Consider the following 19,915-nt stretch of genomic DNA (forward strand, 5'->3'; position numbering starts at 1 on the left):
ATGGCAGTCCAAGTTAGGGGGGGTGTACATAAGAACCCACCTACTTTCTATTTATTACCCCCCCCCCCAAACCCCCTGTGTTTTCCCTCCCGTTGTGTTTACTTTGGATTGGAAAAGCTGGCTGATATGAAGTGGCCACGTGGTATTTACTGAATTAAAGCGTTTGGACATTTGTAAACAATTCGGGATGTCACGTGTAGTTAAACAAAATCATTTAACAATGGCAATACATATATGGACGTATTTTTAGTAATCAATTGGCCCAATTGAACCTGTAACAGTAGCACGTTATTTATATTACACTGTCACCTACGCTCTGTACAGAGAACATTTTAATGTACAATTTTTACTGCCCATCCAAAATTAGTATTCATCATGCGACCTCGGATGAAGGAAAGGCTAGGTTGTTCTTGAACTTGTGAATCTCAGCAGCAAGTGCTTAACCTGCTGAGTTTTCCTCCCTGTGACAGCAATTAAGCACAGAAAACTATGGGCCTGCGCTTCTACTGAAATTGAATCTAGAGACAATATTGTTTTTGTAATTGTTTATTTGTAAAGCGCTTATACACGAGTGAAGTGCTTCAAAGCGCTTCAAGGCGGGAAGGGAACATGGGAATACAGAGTCATTCTTAGGCCTTTAAGTTTCGGAATGATCTAACAAAAAATGACTAGCATACTAGGCCTGACAGCATTACTACTAGTGAAGTGCATGACAAGAAGGAAGTTGAACGGGTTAGGTGAGGGAAAAGAACATGCAATCTGTAAAGTACTGCACTAGGCCAGCAATGTTTCAGATAGTGCAAGTGCATGACAAAGAGTGAGGTGATAGGGGGGAGAGAAGGAGAAGACATACAGAAACAAAACACTACCGTACTAGGCCAGGCGAACTAGGCCTTGTGCATTCTAGGTAATGTAAGTGTGCAGACAGAAAGGGAGGGGGCGGCGAACAAGTGCGTACAGTCAAGCAGTGTCATGGGTTAAGTGCAGAGAGGTTACTTTTCTCATGGAACAAATTCCAAAAGTGCATTAATGGTGAACAGAGTGCAGAGGCCTGGGGGTAAGAGCAAGGGTTGGCGGAGGTGCCTGGGACCTGTGAGGCTCTGTCGGTGCACCAGACGACCAGTCAGCAAAAATGGAGCAGAGTTAGGGAAGAGAAGGGTGAGGGAATAGAGAGCAGGTTAGCAAGGGAGAGAGAAAGAGGAAGAGAAGAGGAAGGTCTTGAGGAGTTTCCAGAACTTAAGGAGATCCAGCTCAAGACAGAGAGAGGCAGGGAGGTTGTTCCAGAGGGAGGAACGTGCAGAGGATAAACATCTGCCCCCCAAATCTCTGGAGAAACGGCTCACCCGCAAGGAGTTGGAAGAGGACGAGCGGAGGGCTCTAAGAGAGTATTTCGGGAGAGTGAGTTGTAGATAGTGCGGGCCCCGGCCCCAGAAAGCCTTGTGGACTATGCAGGGTCTTGAACTTGATCCTTGCAGCCATGGGGAGTCAGTGGAGGGATTTCAGCACAGGGCGATGCGGTTTCTGGGGTTGAGGCCAAGGATATGTCTCGAGGCCAAGGATATTTATAAGTATGAACTTTTAATAAACAGGCCATACAATCTGAAATTCCATATTCATATTATAGCAATAAATGGCACAACATTGAATTTCTAAATGTATGCCATAGCCATCTTGAGTTTTTAAGCATATCTGCCAACACGTGTTTCAACCAGACTTGGACTCCTTCAAGGCTAACATTTAGCAACTGTAAACTTGTACGCTTTGAAAAGCTTTATCAGGTATTTCCTTGTGAACTTAATTGGATTCCGTTCCTAGCAGAAAAGAGAAAACGAAATTGTGTACAGGGGTTTGGGGGAGCGGAGAGTGAGTGGGTCACCTAGAAAAAGCAAAATGAACCATTGTTAGCACCATGATGCCTCTGGTGGCGACTGTGCGCTCTATAAATAAAATCATATACTTATTTGTGAGCCGTAATGAGCGAATATCTTGGTTGGCCATTGTTAATTTCTCGATTTTAACATGCCGCTATTTTGCCCATTCCTGGGACTAGAATGTTGCATATTGAGTTTGTGCCGCCAGATAATAGTATTTAAAGTTTGGCGCAGCAAATCCCCACATCTACTAATACTTTGCTAAGATCAGACCATTTCATCCTAGCAGCTCCAGAGTGCCATAACAATTTAGTTATGATAGTGTCAAGATTCTTAAAGAATTCATTTGCTAGGTAAATTGGTACATTCTGACAAAGATATAATAAATTAGGGAGAATTGTAATTTTTATACTAGCGATTTTCCCAGCTATCGATACAGGAAGAGTCCTCCACTTATGTAATCTAGTTGACAGTTGTAGGATATAATTACGAAAATATTCGGTGGAGAGCGTCTCCCTGGACGGGGATATTTTTACCCCAAGGTATGCGATATAACTGGCCGCCCGGTGAAATCGGTTGCTAGGACATACATGTCCACATGCTCTGCAACTGGTAGGGCTGTCAGAGGATGTGGGAGACCGCGTACAGCCGTTCATTATTTACTGTAGTTAATGGCTTGAGGTTGCTTTTGCAGTTACAAAGCATTGATTAGCTACTGACCCTTTGACCTGGTGGCAGGACAAAGTGTTGCCAGAGTCTCAATGCTGTGCTTTCCCAGCAGTGTGCAGCAGCCCTGCCAATCGTAGACCCCTATGCGCGGTAACAGTATGCACAGTGGTAATGGATCCTATATCCTGAGCCATCGGAGCCCACTACATAAAGTGCCACGCTGTGATAGGTTACTTTTATAGCCGGTTTCTACATACATTAAAGTAGGTTATTAGGATGATCTGTGAAATTGACTGCTATATGTGTTGTTAAGGGAAAAACATGAGGTGTAGGGGCTACAATATGTGGCATAGGATGCTCCACCCTGGGGGGCGATGCGATGCGGGAACATGAGGATCCGAGGCGGTAGCTAGGTATTGACTGAAGAGTAAGGTCTTGAGTTCCTTCCTGAACCGCAGGAAATTTGCTGCAGTCCAGATTGCCACTCAGACGGTATCCAAGCACGGGTGTGCATCCGCTTACATACCACACTACTAAGAGTACATCTAATATACATTAGAAAGAAGGTAGTGTGTCCAGAAATGTAGTGCACACATAAAATAAAACGCAGAAGAGTTGTACAAAATACGTAGCAAGCTACAGACAAGGGATTGGCCTGGACTCACTGTTGCATGTTGCCGGGTTGCCGCCCCCTGTTGTGAGGAAGGAAAGTTCCCTGCCCCCTAATACAGTACGTGCCCGTTGGGAACTGTAATTAAATAGTTTTAAAAATCTGAAAACGAGCCATGTCAAATACGCATCTTTTGTCTGGCCTGAAAGGGGGAATTTAATGAATACCGCTCCTGGCTCCCACACTGTGCCATAAGCAAACAGCGTGAACGTTGGCAGGGGCACAGTACCAACGCAATCTGTAACACAAACATCACGCTAGGCAGGGTGGCTAAGCGTGCGTGCGTGGAGGCGTGCGTGCGTGTGCGCGTGCGTGTGTGTGCGTGTGCGTGTGTCCACATTCATTCAGTGCTTCAAGTGGGACGCAAAATCGGGGGAGGCTCTTCCGCATCCCCTCACTTGCGCCAAAAAAGGTTTGCGAATCTGGCTCCTATAGGCCTACCTGTCAGGTCAGGTGATATGGAACTGAGGGAGGGCCAGTGCAGCAATTAATGCAATTCTAGGTGACGACTTTCAGGGCCACTAAGAGAGGCACACCAGGGTACACCATTGTGTCCCTAAGCTCATTAAATCTGGCCCATCTGGCCCATCGTAAGGGTGTGAACGTAATCACTTACATGCATTCCCATTGCTGCAGTTGTCAGGTTGAGATGACATTATTTGCTCAAGATCACACACTTTGGCTAAAACAGTGAAGCTGGGATTTTAACCCCCTCTAGGCACTTGATCACATTCCTTCCAAGCCTTTCTTGATACAAGTCATTACATTCTGAATGCCAGGGCCTGCAATCATACTGTCTGATAGAGTTTACTTGCAAAATACGCTGGTTTGCAACAGCGCCCTGATGCCTCAGGGTTTAGGCACTTTACAAATGTAAATAAATAAGTAAATCAACATGACTACCTGCAAATCCGTACAGCAACGTGCTCAGCCAAAATAATATCATTCTAGCTTTAAGTTCCACTTCCTGAATGGAAAACTGTATGTAAGTCCTCATATGCAGAATACTTCAAGCCTCACACATCTATTTAACCGCCTGTACGTTCAGCACTTTAAGACACACAATAAAAGAAGTTGTGTAATAAACTACTTGATGCATAATGCATGATGTTAAGAACAATCGACTAGTTATCAATTTATCTGAGAAATCAATAAATTGGGCCATTTTGTCCATATCATTTTCAAATCTCTCCCTAGTCCAGCAGTCTTCAAACTTTTTTTCCCTGGGCCCCCCCTGAGCAAAGTTTGGGCAGCCCGGGTCACCCCAAAAGTGGCAGATGGACAGTATGTAGAAATTGCTATGAACGTTTGCGTGCCGTCACCGCACCCTACTCCCAGTACAGACCCTGGGCTCTCCCCCACCCTACTTCCACCACTATTCCAGTGCTGCCACTAAATAATAAATAAAGAATAATTCTTCCAAAAGAACATGAGTAATTTGTTCGCTCCCACCACAGTCCTGCTCCCACCACAGTCCCATAACACAAGCATACCCACTTCCATACACATTTAAATAAAAAATAAATCGCCATAAACGTACCTCATGTGGTTGCTAAAATGCCCCGCTCCAGGTTGCTCTGCCCATATGTGCGAGGAGGCGCAGGAGCACCCCCTTGCACATACATACATGCAGTGCCCCAGCCAGCATTTCCAATGAGCTATGCAAAGCTGGCGAAGCAAAATACCCCCAGCGTTGCATAGCTCAGTGATCATGTGCGGCTGGGGAAATGAACTGTCAAAGGCAAACAGTGTTTCCCTTTGACAGTTCAGCCAGCCCAGGAGCACTCCCTCAGCTGGAAAAAGCAGCTGAGAAAGTGCTCAGTGTTTCACTGCGCTAGCTCCTCGGCTCCTCCATAATGGGTGAGGGGGCCAGTGGGTGGACGCCCCCTCAACCATTATGGATGAGCCACCAGGCTTGGACTGGGCAATAGGGAGATGACTGTACCAAAAATGCGAAATGCTAGTGTAGGCCAGTCAAAATGGGCCACTTTGTTGGCCAATGTGGACCAGTGTCAGGAGTTACTTCACTGTGCAGCTAGTAGTTTTGAGCATTGTTGCTGAATAAATATTCTTTAAATATCACCATTTGTTTACATTTGAACAAAAAACAACCCCTTGGGTACTATTGAAACAGTATGTGACTAAAGGACTGAATATCCATTTGCAACTGCTGGCCATTTTTTAATTGCTGCCTAAGACCGTTTTTATGGCCCAGACTGACCATGTGAGTTGCCCCTTGCCGTTTCCTCCAATCTAAAAAAAAAAAAAAAGTAAAACAAGATTTTTTTTTCCCATTTCATGCTGGGCTCTGGCGCCCCCCCTGGGATACGGCCACGCCCATCTGGGGTGGGGGGCGCGCCCCACAGTTTGAAGACCTCTGCGCCTAGTCCCTCTGGAAGATGCAGAGGTTTCTAGAGGTGGAAAAGTCTGTCTAGAAGGGGGATATTTTCCTGATGCCTTCAAGAGAGGCTGGGGGGCTTCGGAATGCATGACAGCAAACTATTTGTGCTTGTCAAGCTGGTAGACCTCATGTATATAAACACATCTTTCAAAGGGTGCTTTGTGTTGCGGGCTTTAACTTTCACAGATTTGCAAGTTGTCAGGTGCTGTGTGAGGCCTTTCCGTTGGGAATGACCCATTATGCATAAGACCAGACACCCCTGCAGAGGACAAAAGAAATGTGTTGGCGAGTTCACAAAGTTGCAGGCTGCAGATCCATGAAGCCTGCATGTGTGTCTGGTGGCTGGGGGGCGGGGGGGGGGTGAGGGGGTGCTGGGGAGGCCTGTAACTTGGGAAATGGGCAGTGTGTGGTCCTCCGAGTCCAGCTGATTCTTGTACATCCTGGGCTCCCTGCCATTAGACCACTGCCACGCCATTTCGGGGGTCTTTCAAGGTCTCCCCCTAGCTGGCGTGGTGGGAGAATGTGCGACAGGCGCCCTATTGAAATTAAATGCGCTGCCATGCAAATTGAAAAATGTGTCGCCCTACCATCCCTGCTGCATGACTAGGAGCGCGCCCGGGAAGGGGAGGGGCGCCACATTTTTGATTTGCTGGCCGGGGCGTTGCAACTTCTAAGGCCGGTCCTGCAGGTAGGGACACGAGGCTGGCACAAGCTTCCGCCCCTATGACAGGGGGCGCCATTCTGACATCATTCAACTTTACCTGTGTTTGTTCACCATTGCTCTTCAGCCCTGGAATGACAGGGGCGCGATCTGGATATTGCTTTGCTGGTAGTGGAGATGGGCCACTCAGATGCAGGCAGTTGCTGCAGTCACTGGTGCAGGTGCAGAGGCAATTCACACTCGAGCCACATGCACCCACCATGTGCATTGGTGCACGCTGCTGGTCCAATCCATGGCTGACTTGACTGTGGCGTGTTGGAACAGGGCCATGGCTTACTCCTTTTTGACTGGCTTGGCTGCACTGGCTGCTTATTTGGTAAGTAAACCACAGTTTCTTTTGTTATGATGGGAGATGGAGGGGAAGGATGTGTTGCGGGTTTTTAAACAGCAGCAGCTCCATGACATCACCCCTAGAAAAGGCCCCTTTTATTATTTTATTTGGTCCTTTATATCTTGCTTAATGCCAGCCTCCTCCACTAAGCACTGGAACAGGATCTGAACCCATGGTGCACTGTATTTATTTATTTATTTATTTATTGAGCCTGCACATCAAAAAGTGTTTCTAGGCGCCACAAGGCAACAAGTGGTGGGGGCGGGGGGCGGGGGGGTGGGAACAGGTGATATAGAACAACAATAATGGACCTACTAGGCCTTGTGACATTTGGATCGTGCGAGTGCAGAAGCGAGACGTGCAGGGGGTAGAGGGGTTGTGGGGGGGGCGACATAATGCTAGGGAATAAGATGCATGGGGGGGAGGGGGAGTGGGGAGTGGCCAAGGCCCAGGAGCCAGCCAAGTGCTCGGGGTGCTGTACCAAGGGTCAGGCAGTGCTAAGAAAGGGACCGGGGGTGAGGGGGAAGGGGGGTGGTGCCAAGTACCATGGATTGACAGAGGAGGTCCACTCTCTAAGTGCATGGGAAGGGGGGTGGACCAGACTCGGGGGATGGGGGAGCGGGCGGTGCCTGGCCTGCCACGCTGGTCTCAGAAAGGGGCCCAGGAGGGCAGTGCTGGTTCAGGGGTGCTGGTGTAGACTAGTCAGGTGAGGCCTGGTGCTCTGTGCGGATCCTAAAAGGATCAGGCCACCAGTCACAGCGGCTGGAGGGGGCAATTAGCAAGGGAAGGGGAGGAGCAAGGAGGTAGAGAAGAGGAAAGTCTTGAGAAGCTTCCGGAACATAAGGAGATCTGGCTCAAGTCTGAGAGGGGCAGGGATGCCATTCCGGAGGGAGGAACCTGCCCAAGAGAGAGATCTACCCCCCACTCTCTGTTTGGAAAAGATCTGCAGAGAGTTGGAGCTAGAGGGCCGAAGGGCTCTAGTAGGGACATATTTAGGGAGTGAGAATTGGATGTAGAGGGGCACCTGGACCCAGAAGGCCTTGTGGATGATGCAGAGGGTCTTGAGTTTGATCCTTGCAGCCACCATGAGCCAATGGAGAGATTTAAGGGCTGGAGAGATGCAGTCCCTGGGCTTGAGGCCAAGGATAAGTCTTGCAGTTCTATTCTGGATAAGTTGAAGGGGGTGAAGGGTGGAAAGAGGTAGCTTGAGGAAGAGACTATTGCAGTAGTCCAGCCTGGAGAGGACCAGAGCTCTAGAGACATTGAGTTTCTGGGGGAAAGTAAGGAAGGGGAGAATGCCTCTGAGGAGGTGAAGCTGCAAGTGGGACTTCTTGGCAAGGTCCATGATGTGAGGAGAGAAGGAGAGAGAGAGAGTTAAAGATGACAACAAGGGTTTTTGCCGCACTAGATGGTGGGGTGAGGGAAGGGGACCCAATGAGGGCGACCAGAGAGTGTGAGGGAAGCAGGGGGCAGGCGTCCCTGCTCCAATGAGAAGGATCGCAGTCTTACTGGCATTAAGACAGATATCATTAGCCGCGCCCCATGCCTGAATAGCAGTCAGGCAGTCAAGAATGAGAGCGGCGGAAGAGGGGATAGAGGAGGGAAGCTTAAAGGAGAGCTGAGTGTCATCAGCATAACACTGGAAGTGAGGAGAGAAGGAGGACAGCAGTTGGGCCAGAGAGGCAAGTACGTTGCCCCTGAGCTATCCTTCCAAAAATATATATGTTTTTGCTTTAGGGAGCAACAGATGGTTTACTTCAAAGGCAGAGGGCAAGTTCATATAAATGAATTATCTCACCTTGCATCTATCTAAGGTGTGCCTGTGATGCAGGGCTGGCGGATCGGGTCAGGTCACACAGTGCTATAGCCCCTGGCCTTTGATTGTAGCCCCAGATAGATGTTCTGAAACTACACCCAAAAGGCTAGCTAGCCCCGAGTCCCACCAGTCCCAACATTAGCGTAGCCCCAGATCTTTTCCAGACCTAGCATCACTCCTGCCTCTGTGCTTTTGTGGCTGGTTGGTCTTTGGGCGTGGCCCCTCAATGCTTCTCCAGTGAGACCTCAGAGGCGGTGCTGTGGTTTATGGGAGATTACCCAGCGGTGGAGACTGGGGGAGCCCTCAATAATTCCTTGTGGGAATTAAATACGAAAATACTCGCCCTTAGCACTTAAGGGTTTTTTATTTATTTATGTAGAGCGCTTAAGCCCATGGCCGTCAAAGCGCTTTCCCATATAAAACATTACAATAGGAAGCACACAGAACAGAAAGCAAGATTAGGTTAGGGTTTTGTGTGTTTCCGGGATGTGGCGTGTTGTAGGCTGAATGGCTGTTAAGTGGGGGCATTGAGGTAGTGGAGTTTCATGGGCGTGGGCACTCAAAATGGCGGCTGTATTTACTTAGAGTGTGTGCTGCAATGTTCATTACCGGACACGAATGCTTCCGCCTCCTGCGACCACATCACGCCGTTCACATGCGAGTGAAAGGAGTTTCTTGAAAAAAGATTCTGGCTCTTCAGGTTCTGGTCGTCAACGGTTAAATGCAGTGCCCTTATTAGATGTCTGTGTACTTAATGACACCAGCACAGGTGATTGGCTTTGCCTTGCATCTGCCAAGGAGACTAGGGGGAGGGGGAAGAATAGGCAGCCTCTGTCAATGGAAACATCAATTTCAATGGATCTTCTGGAATGGTGCGGTTGTGGGGCTGGTGGGGTCAGGGGGCCAGAGAAGTGACTGAAAACATGATTGGTAGTAAACAAGTCTATTATCTATTCTTTATTTGCTCATCCTACTTTCCCTTTTTAGTTTTGAACTCCAGTGGCGCCTTCGCACCATTGGATGTTAACATCATTGTATGGTCACTAGGTGATATGATATGATATGGTATTTGTAACGCGCCTATACACAAGTGTTTCAAGGCGCGACGAGGCAGGGAGGGAGGGAAACAAGGGGAAGACAGACAAACGATCCTACTAGGCCAGGTGTCATTCAGATCGGGCAAGTGCAGAGGTAAGGGGAAAAGGAGAAAGTGCAGGGGGAGGAGGTGGGGGGGAAAGTGCAGTACACGGTAAGTAGCGTAATAAAATAATAAATAAAAGGGCCAGCTGGTGGCAAGTGCGAGGTAAGTGCAGAGCAAGTGCTAGGAAGGGGGCTGTAGGGATACAGTGACAGTCCCACAGTGCAGGGGGAGCCAGGGAGGCAGTGCAAGTGGAGTGGCTGGGCCCTGGACCGAGGTCGCTGAGAGTGGCCAAGATGCAGGTTTAGTGCAGAATTTCAGTGGGGAGTTAAGCAGGTTTAGCAGGGGAGAGGGAGAGAGAAGGCAGAAGCGAAGAGGAAGGTTTTGAGGTGCTTCCGGAACCGGAGATGGTTCTCCTCAAGGGAAAGTCTGCACCCAGCACCGAATGCTTGCTTCCTTGAGTGTGTGTCCTTTCACCTTAGAGTACCTAATGTACACTTCATGTTGTATACCCCCCAACTCCCACATCCCTATATGCTGCTCCGCTAATCACCAGTCTCTCCTTACTTGCAGAACCCCAAGATGATGACATGGCCTTTCTTCCCATGGCTTCTTTTCTTCTTCAGCCAGTGCCGGGCAGCCCCGAAAAACGCCGCCATGGACAGGTACTCCAGCGACCTCTCACGAGCACATTTCAAGTCTTAATCACTTGACTGCAGTATTTGGGGAATGCGACACCTAACCTGGGCCTACCTAGCTTGCCTCATCCAGCACAATAACAGATACTGTGGCAACATTTGAGCGTTGGTAGTTTATGCCCTTGACGAATGGTTTCATTTCACCAAAGTCATGGATGTTACAGAGGTGTCCATCCTCACATGTCCTTTGAGATGCAATGACATCAAAGGAAGTAACATCAGATATTGTTTGATCCTGAGGATGGCTCAGAGAGGTAGCAATTCCCTGCTGTTGCTACCCTTAATTGATGTCCCTACCTAGCCTCTTCCATCAGTTGAGTTTGCCCCAGGCGTCACCTGCTTATGGAGAAACACACAGGTAAATCACTCTGAAGTTGTGCGCTTCCAAAGGTGTGAGCTGATCCTGTAAAAACAATGCCTATCGCAGCCACTAATGGTAGGTGTCCCTGTGAGGAGCGATGGATGAAATTCTGGCACTGTCAGAGGGTAGCTTGCATAGGGGCCCTCTGAGTTTTTGCTGTATGCCAGGTACGTGAGATTCCAGCGTAAGTTTCAGAAGCAATCCTTTCAGGGATCCAGTGTTTGCTACCAGTATTTTTCCTCTTAATTTTGCAAGCCTGCAAGAATGAGCTTCAGATGCAATATTGGGAAACTGCATGTTTTGTGATGCCCGTTAGCATGTTTGAATGGGAGGGATAGCATGTCTTGTCTGTGTGCACAGAGCCAATGCCCACTAGCAAATCCCAGAGTGACCAAACAAAAGATATCCCAATAATGGCGCTCACGGCTCGTCCCCCACAGCCTTTCATTCAGAAGGAGCTTGCAAAGGATTTTAGAGAAGCTAGTTATTAGGTCGCTTTCTGAAAAGTGGGGATGTCCTCTTTGGTCACAGGGTGTACACTCGATAGCGGGGGCGCGTGGAGTGCAACGTGTCTGCCTACTTGAGCTGTCCTGTGATCCCAAGGATGTGAACTGGGCTTGGTTATACATTGCAGTGCTTAGTATTGTCCTGTTCTTATGAGATAAGTGGACCACTTCCCTGCGGATATGATATGATATGGCATTTATAACGCGCCTATACTCAAGTGTTTCATTTGAGACATTTGTGGGAGATGCCCAGGTGCTTGAAGGCGGTCCTTTTAGGAATTAGAAATTCTAATCCACGGGGATGGATTCCCTGTGCTTCTGTCTGCTTTTCAGTCTAGCTGGCCCGCCCTGGTACACTTTGAGGCAGGAAATCCGATGGATTGGCAGACCAAAATAGATTCAGTGAGGTGGGGGTTCATTTTAAATCCCATTTGTACCCTTTGTTCAACAGTAGGAAGAAGGGATGCATGCTTCAGAGGAGGCAAAGGCCTTTAACAGAGTCCATTGGACCATGTCATCGAGCGGAATGGGCAGAGAGCTCTTCAAATGTTCCTAGTCTTTCATTTTGTCATTTGCACCTAAGCGGTATTCTTTGGCGCGAGTTACATGATCTTGAAACGCATGAGTCCTCTAACTCCCCGTGAGGTCCATACCAAAATCGCAACCACTGACCACGAAACTTCTATTATTGGCCAAGCAAAATCAAACATTTCTCCCATAGCATCTACCCTCTCCATAAATTTGTGGAAGACATCAGATTGGTTCACAATAGTGTCTCCACCCTCGCATCCACCCAATAAAACAAAATTGGATGGGCCACATCAGGGTTTGACCAATTACCCAATCCTGACGCGAGAGGCCATCGCCATTACTTTGCACTGTGACCTTTATATCCAAAACGTGAAAGGATGTGTCCATTCGAGAAATGTATTGGTTATTTGACCAGCAGTCAACAACCAATGGAAGGGGCTTTGATCCACTGCACAGAAAACTGTGTTTCGTGAAATTTAGTTTGGATTGCCTGCACTATTTCTTAACACTCCCGTTCCACAAACGAATGATGAGACCCCACACTCTAACACCCTGATATGATATGATATGATATGGCATTTGTAACGCGCCTATACACAAGTGTCTCAAGGTGCGATGAGGCAGGGGGGGGAACAAGGGGAGACAGACAACGATCCTACTAGGCCAGGTGTCATTCAGATCACGCAAGTGCAACGGTAGAGGGGAAGGGAAAAGTGCATGGGGGAAAGGGAGAGGGGAAAGTGCAGTACAGGGTTATTAGCATACAGCATACAGGATAAATAACAAGGGCCAGCTGGTGGCAAGTGCAAAGTAAGTGCAGACAAGTGCTGGGAAGGGGGGCTGTATGGATACAGACACAGTCCCGTAGTGCAGGGGTTGCCGTGGAGGCAGTGCAGGGGAGAGTGGCTGGGCCGAGACCGGTGAATGGCCCAGTTGCAGATTCAGTGCAGTTTCAGAAGTATTAGCAGGGGAGAGAGGGAGAGAAAGCGGAGGCAAAGAGGAAGGTTTTGAGGTGCTTCCGGAACCGGAGATGGTTCTCCTCAAGGTTCAGGGAGGCAGGAAGGCTGTTCCCGAGGGAGGCCCCTGCAGCGGAGAGAGATCTGCCCCCAACTCGTTGTTTGGAGAAGCAGCTGACCCTGTGGGAGTTGGAGGCGGAAGAGCGAAGAGCCTGAGAAGGAAGATATTTAGGGAGAGAGAGTTGAAGGTATTTTGGCCTTGTGGACAATGCAGAGGGTTTTGAACTTGACCCTCCTTTACAAATGTGCAATAGGAAATTCATGTCAAACTATACCCGGTGGGAATACACTCTTAGCTGCAATAGAATATAATTACACTGTTACAGCATACTAGTTTGTCAAAATAGTTACACAAAATGGTATTCTCTTTTAGAAGGTCTCATTCTTATCCAAAAAAGCAAGTACTTTCCTTGTATCATCATTTCGCTGCTACAAAATAACTAGGCAACACAGTCCTCATCGTTACTGCGTAAAGAATTTGATTCAGTGTAATTCCATCCTGTTGGATGACAGATAACTTTAAACAGAGACCCTTGGCCCCTAAAACTCCCACGACCATTCCAATGAATGAACTTGCAAAACAAAAGCTTTTTTTGGTATACTAGAAGCTGCACCTAGCCGTTCCCATGGTAACACTCACACCCCATATTCAACACCTATTTCATCATACAAGTGAAGGCCCGATGAAGGCCTTTCTGCTTGAGGTTTGGCCAAAATTGTGCACACCCCTTCAGACCACATCTGCAGACAGTAGGAACAGACTGTGTTTCACCCAGACTGGTCAAGTGTAAAACTACTCCAGGCACAGAACGTTGTTTGTAAATCTAGCAGAGACATGATATAAAATGATTAGTACAGTGTCCCAGATGAGTTCTTATTCATGATATATTGTGCAGATTTGTTCACTGTAATATATAATTGACTACTCAAATCAGATTTGGAACCATAAACACAAGTGCAATCCTTTCAGTCTGCGGCAAATATTGGCACAATAGCTCGACTCGAGATGTTTAGAATTAGTTACAACATGTTGTGCCAAATAATATCACCTGGCAACCCCATCTTCTCTCGCAAAATCACTTACAACGAATCTGTGCCTCTTTGTTTTATGAGTTCCCTGGAACGTCGATGAATCAAGCAGACGTTTAGATACTTTGTGTGGTGATCGCGGTGCCGCTGGAAGATCCTTCTTCAGTGGGATTATATACTGGTATACGTTGTCACGTTAAAGTGTCTTTTCCTCGACTCCCTGCCTGTGTGTCCCAAACATGACCAGCATGACCACGTATGACCAGCAGTGGTTCCCTGACAACTAGAACCGCGTTCCTCTTGAAAAGTAGAAGCTTGCGTCTTTTCCCCTTGCTTGACTAAAGAGATCTTGCTAGCGAGGGTATCACGCTGGTTGTGATCAAAGCTGGTTGTCTTTGGTAAGTGATCTCCTCACAAATGGCATGCCTTCGAAGCAGGGGCCAGCTCTTTGCGGCATGCGGGAGTGTTTGCATTGCTACTTGTGACAACGTGAGAACCTGAAAGGAGTGGCGTAGGTCAGGCGCAGGCTGATGTGCAATTCAGACCTTTGCATTCTACGGTATTTGCATTTGTAGCATCGGTGCGTGAGGGTTGTTTGTGAGAAGCCATCAGGACATGTCTGAGGCTGGTGGCACTGTATAGAGTGTTGGAGAGTTGTGGTTGTTTATCTTACGGTTATGCCAACTTCTACACTGGTGGAGCAGCTAAGGAATGGTGTATGCACTCCTGTCTTCAGTAGAAGTCTCCAAAAGGTACAGAGTAGGATTAACGGGTTGGAAATGCCAGGTCCAAGTATAACAGACGTAGAGAGGCATGATGCATCAAGACTGTGCACAAGTGACACAATTTCTCCAGCAGGAGGAGAGACCCCAATCTACTGCCCAGTTATTAGCGGGAGTCCCAAACAAAGGGAAGCTTAGATGTGTATGGCTGGATTTACTTTATGATCATTCGTATCAGCCTCGCTACAGTTGCTGCTAGCAAATGCACCCGATTACTGACTGTTGGGGAGATTAAACCTTCACCACTTAGTCCTGCATGTTTTTTAACTTTAGGTTCTGGGTCCTAAGAGCCCCTCCTGTCCTAACAGGTCTAGTGGGGGATGGCAAGAGAAAAACACATATGTGGGTCATCAGCGGCCATGCACTTAGCTGATCTAGTTGGTGGTGTTGCATGAGGCAGATTACGCAGCTAGAGTCGGCATATGTTTTGCAGGTGCTTTATCCGGCCACACATATGACACCAGTTGGTTGGAATCGTTATCCCACTATTTCATCCTGCATAGGACTGCAGCCTATCTCGTTACCCGAATGAATCTAGCATGAGGATAATATAGCATCACCAGCTCTGTTATGGGGGGAGGGAGCGGGTGGTATCCTTATCAATTGGTGTCGCCCAAGACTTGCAAACTAGCCATGACTCTGTGTTGTATCGATTGCTGCTCCGTGACATTACTTTCTTGTCTTCTTCAAAGGCTAGACTTGGCCAACTCTTTTCAGCAAGAGGCGATTGGGAACCCACTGCACTTTGGACAAGATGAACTAAAGTAAGTAATGCGTTGAAGTGAGCTATGGACTGTTCTCTATCACCTTTGTAAACCATGATGCATTAACTTAGTTCATTCCAGCTCGTATCATTATTTGTTATCTATTCCACCTCTACAAGAAAGGTTTCTGCCTTTGCAACCAACCTCTTCTGTGCTTGGTTAATCTGCAGACAAACCTTGCCATACTGATATAAAGACCATTTTGGAATGATCTTTTTCTTTATGTAATCTACATACCATAGGGAAAGAAATGTGTAATCCCAATAGGTGCTGAATCAGTGTCAACCTGTGATGGGCCGGGTCTTTTGCTTGACCCTAACTGCTTGCCCTTCCACCTGCTTGTCATAAGTGGTCGCCAGTTTGGACTGGTAGACCCTTTAAACAGGTCCACCTGTGAAACTGATCGACCACTTAGTGATGATCAGACAAACAAATGCACATATATTGGGGGCCAGGTGGGATGGTGTTGGGGGAATCTATGGTGGGTATTATGCATGTAAGTCGAAGAGGGATTCTGAGGTGGGATGAGGTTGGGGTAATGTATGATGGGGTGGTGCAGCACAAGGGTAGTATGGGGGGAGTAATGGGGGCAGAAAATAGGGTTCAGGGGGAACCCCCTGAAAGGAAGAGAACAGAAAGGGTATTGAGGGGCAGGTGAAGGGGCAGAGGTGGAGGTGGAGGGATTTGTTTTTCGGAGGGGCGAGCAGTTGCGTAAGTTGACCAATGGGGTTGAGCGATATGCAACTGCTCATTGGAAATAATAGGGGGCGAGGAGTTGTGGTCGAGAAAAAGACTATCGAGCAGATTGTTGTCTATTAGACACACAACTCCTGTGAAGTGTCTGTGGAAGGGGCAATGCAAAAGTACCTGAGGTCCTGAAATGATAGGAGACCAATTGGGCATGACTGTTGCTTTAAGGTACAGAAATGTGGCAGCATATTGCTGCATCAGCACATTTACGGCATATGCCTCCACCTACCAATAATAAATATAAGGATGGCAGGTACCACATTTTAATGTTTATGCACACACCATGGAGGTATAAAACATCAAGAAAGGCAACACAGCTAACAAAAAGGGGATATGAAAACTACAATATTTATTAACAAATTAGTATGAGCTCCAGAAAATAAGCATTAATGGTGCACCAAAGAAATATGTACATTGATCCCTACACAGGGATCATTATTTGCCTGCCACCCCAGATCCGTAGGGTGGGGAAACCGTTCCTTCGGGTAGATGCATGGGGTCTGAATAAAACCCAGCCCGGGTGAAAATGATGGGTAGCCCGCTTGACCTCCGGGGAAGAGTCTATGGGCAGTATAAGGATTGGCTCCTACAACCCTAGATAAACAATGTAGTTGATAACGCGGCTCAAGTACCTTTTTTATGTTATGCCACACTAACCTATTGTAAAATGGTCAGGCTGTTCTCTCCATATATATCCCTTCACCGGCAGATTGCAGATAGACCAATGAAAGATAGGGAACAGCAACGTTCTAGGGCCCTAATGATAGTGGCTCCTAAGGTTTCAGCCATATTTGACTGGACCATGCCATTCCTTTGGAAAACGCCATCAGGGACAATGATGATGTACAACAATCATGCTTACCGAGGACCTGTGACATGCTACATCCATGATCATTTGCTAAAACAGGGAAACATTGTGTCTCCTAAACTGCCTGCTATCCTGAGCAGACCTGTTTCTCAATAACAACTCCTAATTTTCGCTTCCACACCTGCACCTCCACTTCTATTTTGACACATCCCCCATCCACATCGGAAAGAGTCTTGTTATACCCTTTCTTCCTCTAATGTGTTCAGATGGGGACAGGCCCATAGTGCAGTGTGGTGTTGATCTATGGGCAATTACTGTCCTCCTTAGCACCTCCTTCCACTTTTTTCCCATTGGACCATGCCCATCTGATAGCTTCCTTGATTGTTCTATTATACCTATTCACAATTCCATTTGTTTGTGGATGATAAATGGCCCTGGTTTTATGCACAGTCGCCCTTTTTCTAAAATACGCGTCCATTTCCTTTGATCTAATTTGGGGAGCATTATCGGCGAGAACCACACACGGGTAGCCCTCTTGCGCACACAATTCCTCCAAAAACTCAATCATGCACTTTGTGGTGGCATGAGGTGTCCCTTTCACCTCCACCCATCTAGTTAAAACACTCACCACCACAATGCAATACATCTGACAACCATTGCTCCATATAGGTCCTAACACGTCCATCGCCAATTTCTCCCACGGTCTCTCAGGTAGGCCTGTCAAAGCCACGGGCTCTCTCTTACTCACGCATACTTTGTCAATATCAGCACAAAGGATACAGTCCTGAGCGTTCATCTCGATCTGAGAATAACAGGCCGGCCACCATTAACTGTTCCTTATTAAGTTTTTCATCTTCACAATCCCTTGATGGCCTCATGACCAAGCCGAATGGTCTTTTTCTGCACACCCTCAGGCGGTTTCAACTTGTCCCTTTGCATGAGGACACCATCTCACACATGCAGCTAATTTCTCAGGTTCCATAGATATTCAACTCCTGTTACTTTGCTGTAGCTTACTCAATTGCCCATCCAACACATCTTTAACCACAGTTTGTCATCCTTCTCCATTTTATTTTGCCACTCCATGTTTAGAAATGGCAGATTTCCACACTTCACAAACTTCTTCCCACTCTTCATCGTCATTTTCCGCTTCCACACTGTTTGCCATACGTGACCGCAGTCAGCAGCCTGATTCCTTGCTCCTGGAATGTATAGAATTGTAAAAATCAAACTCATGTAGTCTGGACACCCGCCTTCTTATTCTGCCAGAAACATAGTACAAACCTTTAGTGGAAAAGATTTCAACCAATGGTCTGTGGTCAGTGTGCATTTCAAATTTGGTGCCCCAAATAAAACTCCTAAATTTGTCATTAGCCCACTTCACTGCCAAAGCCTATTTTTTAATTTTTGCATGGGCTTTCTCTGGCCCCTTCAAAAGGCGAGACGCAAATGCTATCACATACCCTTTTTTCCCCTCAACCTGCGAGAGCACAGCACTCAATCCGACATTACTAGCATCCGTAGAACTCACAATCCAACGTCCCCTTCTATAATTCTGCAATGCTGGTGCAGTTGCCATAGCTTGTTTAATAAACTGGAACTCTTCCTCACAGTTTGCATTCCTTGAAAACTGCACTTTTAGATCATAATAGACTCCTTAAGTAGTTTGTGTGATCGGCAAAACCCTTAATGAATTTGGCATAATATTAGGACATTCCTAAACATGTCCTCACTTAATCTTTACAGATGGGTGTCAGCATTCGTTCTATTGCAATGACTAATTCCATCTACAGTGAAATGCCATCTTTGGAAATCACATGACCCAAATATTACATTTCTTTTATGTTCATGTTTTCAATTTCTCTCTGCTGAGTGTCAATACCATTCTTCGTAGTTTCTTGAGAATGTTCTCCAATCTTCTATCATGCTCTTCTTTGTTGTTTGCATAAATCAGGACGTCATCCTGGAACAAAATTACCCCTTCATCGCCATCAAATTTTCTGTACATAACATTTTGAAAAACTGAAGAGGCCGAAACAAGACCAAACGGCATCCTTCGATATTGAAATAACCCTTCCTGTGTAATGAACACTGTGAGATGACGTGTTTCTTTGTGCAGTTTAATTTTGTGATACACAGAGGGAAGGTTGAGTGTTGAAAAAAAATGGCAGGAGCCATCATGGTGATGAGCTCCTGAATATTGGGAAGTGGATGCTTCTCTGGTATGACATTTTTCTTTACATGGAGGAGATCCACACACACCTTGATTTTTCCTAAAGGTTTCCGTACCACTACCAGAGGTGACACCCACTCCGCTGCATCAATGATTTCTATAATGCCTTCCTTCTCCAATTTCCTTAGTTCATTTTTCACTTCTCCCCTCATGGATATTGGTATGGTGCGCAGCTTCTGTGCAACAGGTTTGCAATCTTCTTTTAATAAAATGCGATGCATAAATCCTTTCAGGTATCCGATTCCTTCTCTGAACGCATCTAATTCCCTCTCACCCTTCAGGCGTTTTACATATTCTATTGCGAACACTGCTTCATCAGCATTCAGATCCAGTCATACCTTCAGAAGTTTCTTGATGCGCCCAACTTAAGAGAGATGATGCACACCTCTTTGATACATAAACGCTAGCTTCAGACATCTACCTTTAAAATTCAATGTCGCCTTAAAATAAAGAGAGATCTGCAGGCTTTCTGATGGTTAACCGGCTATTAAAGGCGTTTATCCCTAACTACTCCTCGATAGCCACTAACCTGACAGATACATTGAAAAAGGCTCAGCCCCAGAAACTCCAATGGGATAAGAAAGATCAAACCAGTTTTGAACACATAAAGAATTCTGTGTAATGATCCTGTACTAAAAGTGTCCAACTTCAACAAAGAATATTTACTCCAAATGGATGCATCCAAGGTAGGATTGGGCACAGTTCTCTCGTGAGAATACAACAGCGTGGAACATCCAAGACTATACACCAGTCGAAAACATTTCCTTAGGGAACAATCCTATGCTGCAGTTGAACTACAGCGTGGAACATCCAAGACTAT

At 46.8% G+C, this 19,915-nt stretch overlaps 1 protein-coding gene across 1 annotated transcript in view; it reads left to right on the forward strand.

The window, feature by feature from the left end:
• Positions 1-19,915, forward strand: part of CGREF1 (cell growth regulator with EF-hand domain 1) — a 131,476-nt gene that overhangs the window by 69,224 nt on the left and 42,337 nt on the right. Inside the window, exons 2-3 of the mRNA XM_069605515.1 lie at positions 10,191-10,282; positions 15,233-15,304. Coding sequence (XP_069461616.1) covers positions 10,200-10,282; positions 15,233-15,304 — 155 coding nt within the window. The 5' untranslated portion in view covers positions 10,191-10,199. The remainder of the gene's footprint in view (positions 1-10,190; positions 10,283-15,232; positions 15,305-19,915) is intronic.

This window comes from Ambystoma mexicanum, chromosome 4p, assembly GCF_040938575.1.
Source record: "Ambystoma mexicanum isolate Mex_15411 chromosome 4p, UKY_AmexF1_1, whole genome shotgun sequence".
Classification (NCBI taxonomy): domain Eukaryota; kingdom Metazoa; phylum Chordata; class Amphibia; order Caudata; family Ambystomatidae; genus Ambystoma; species Ambystoma mexicanum.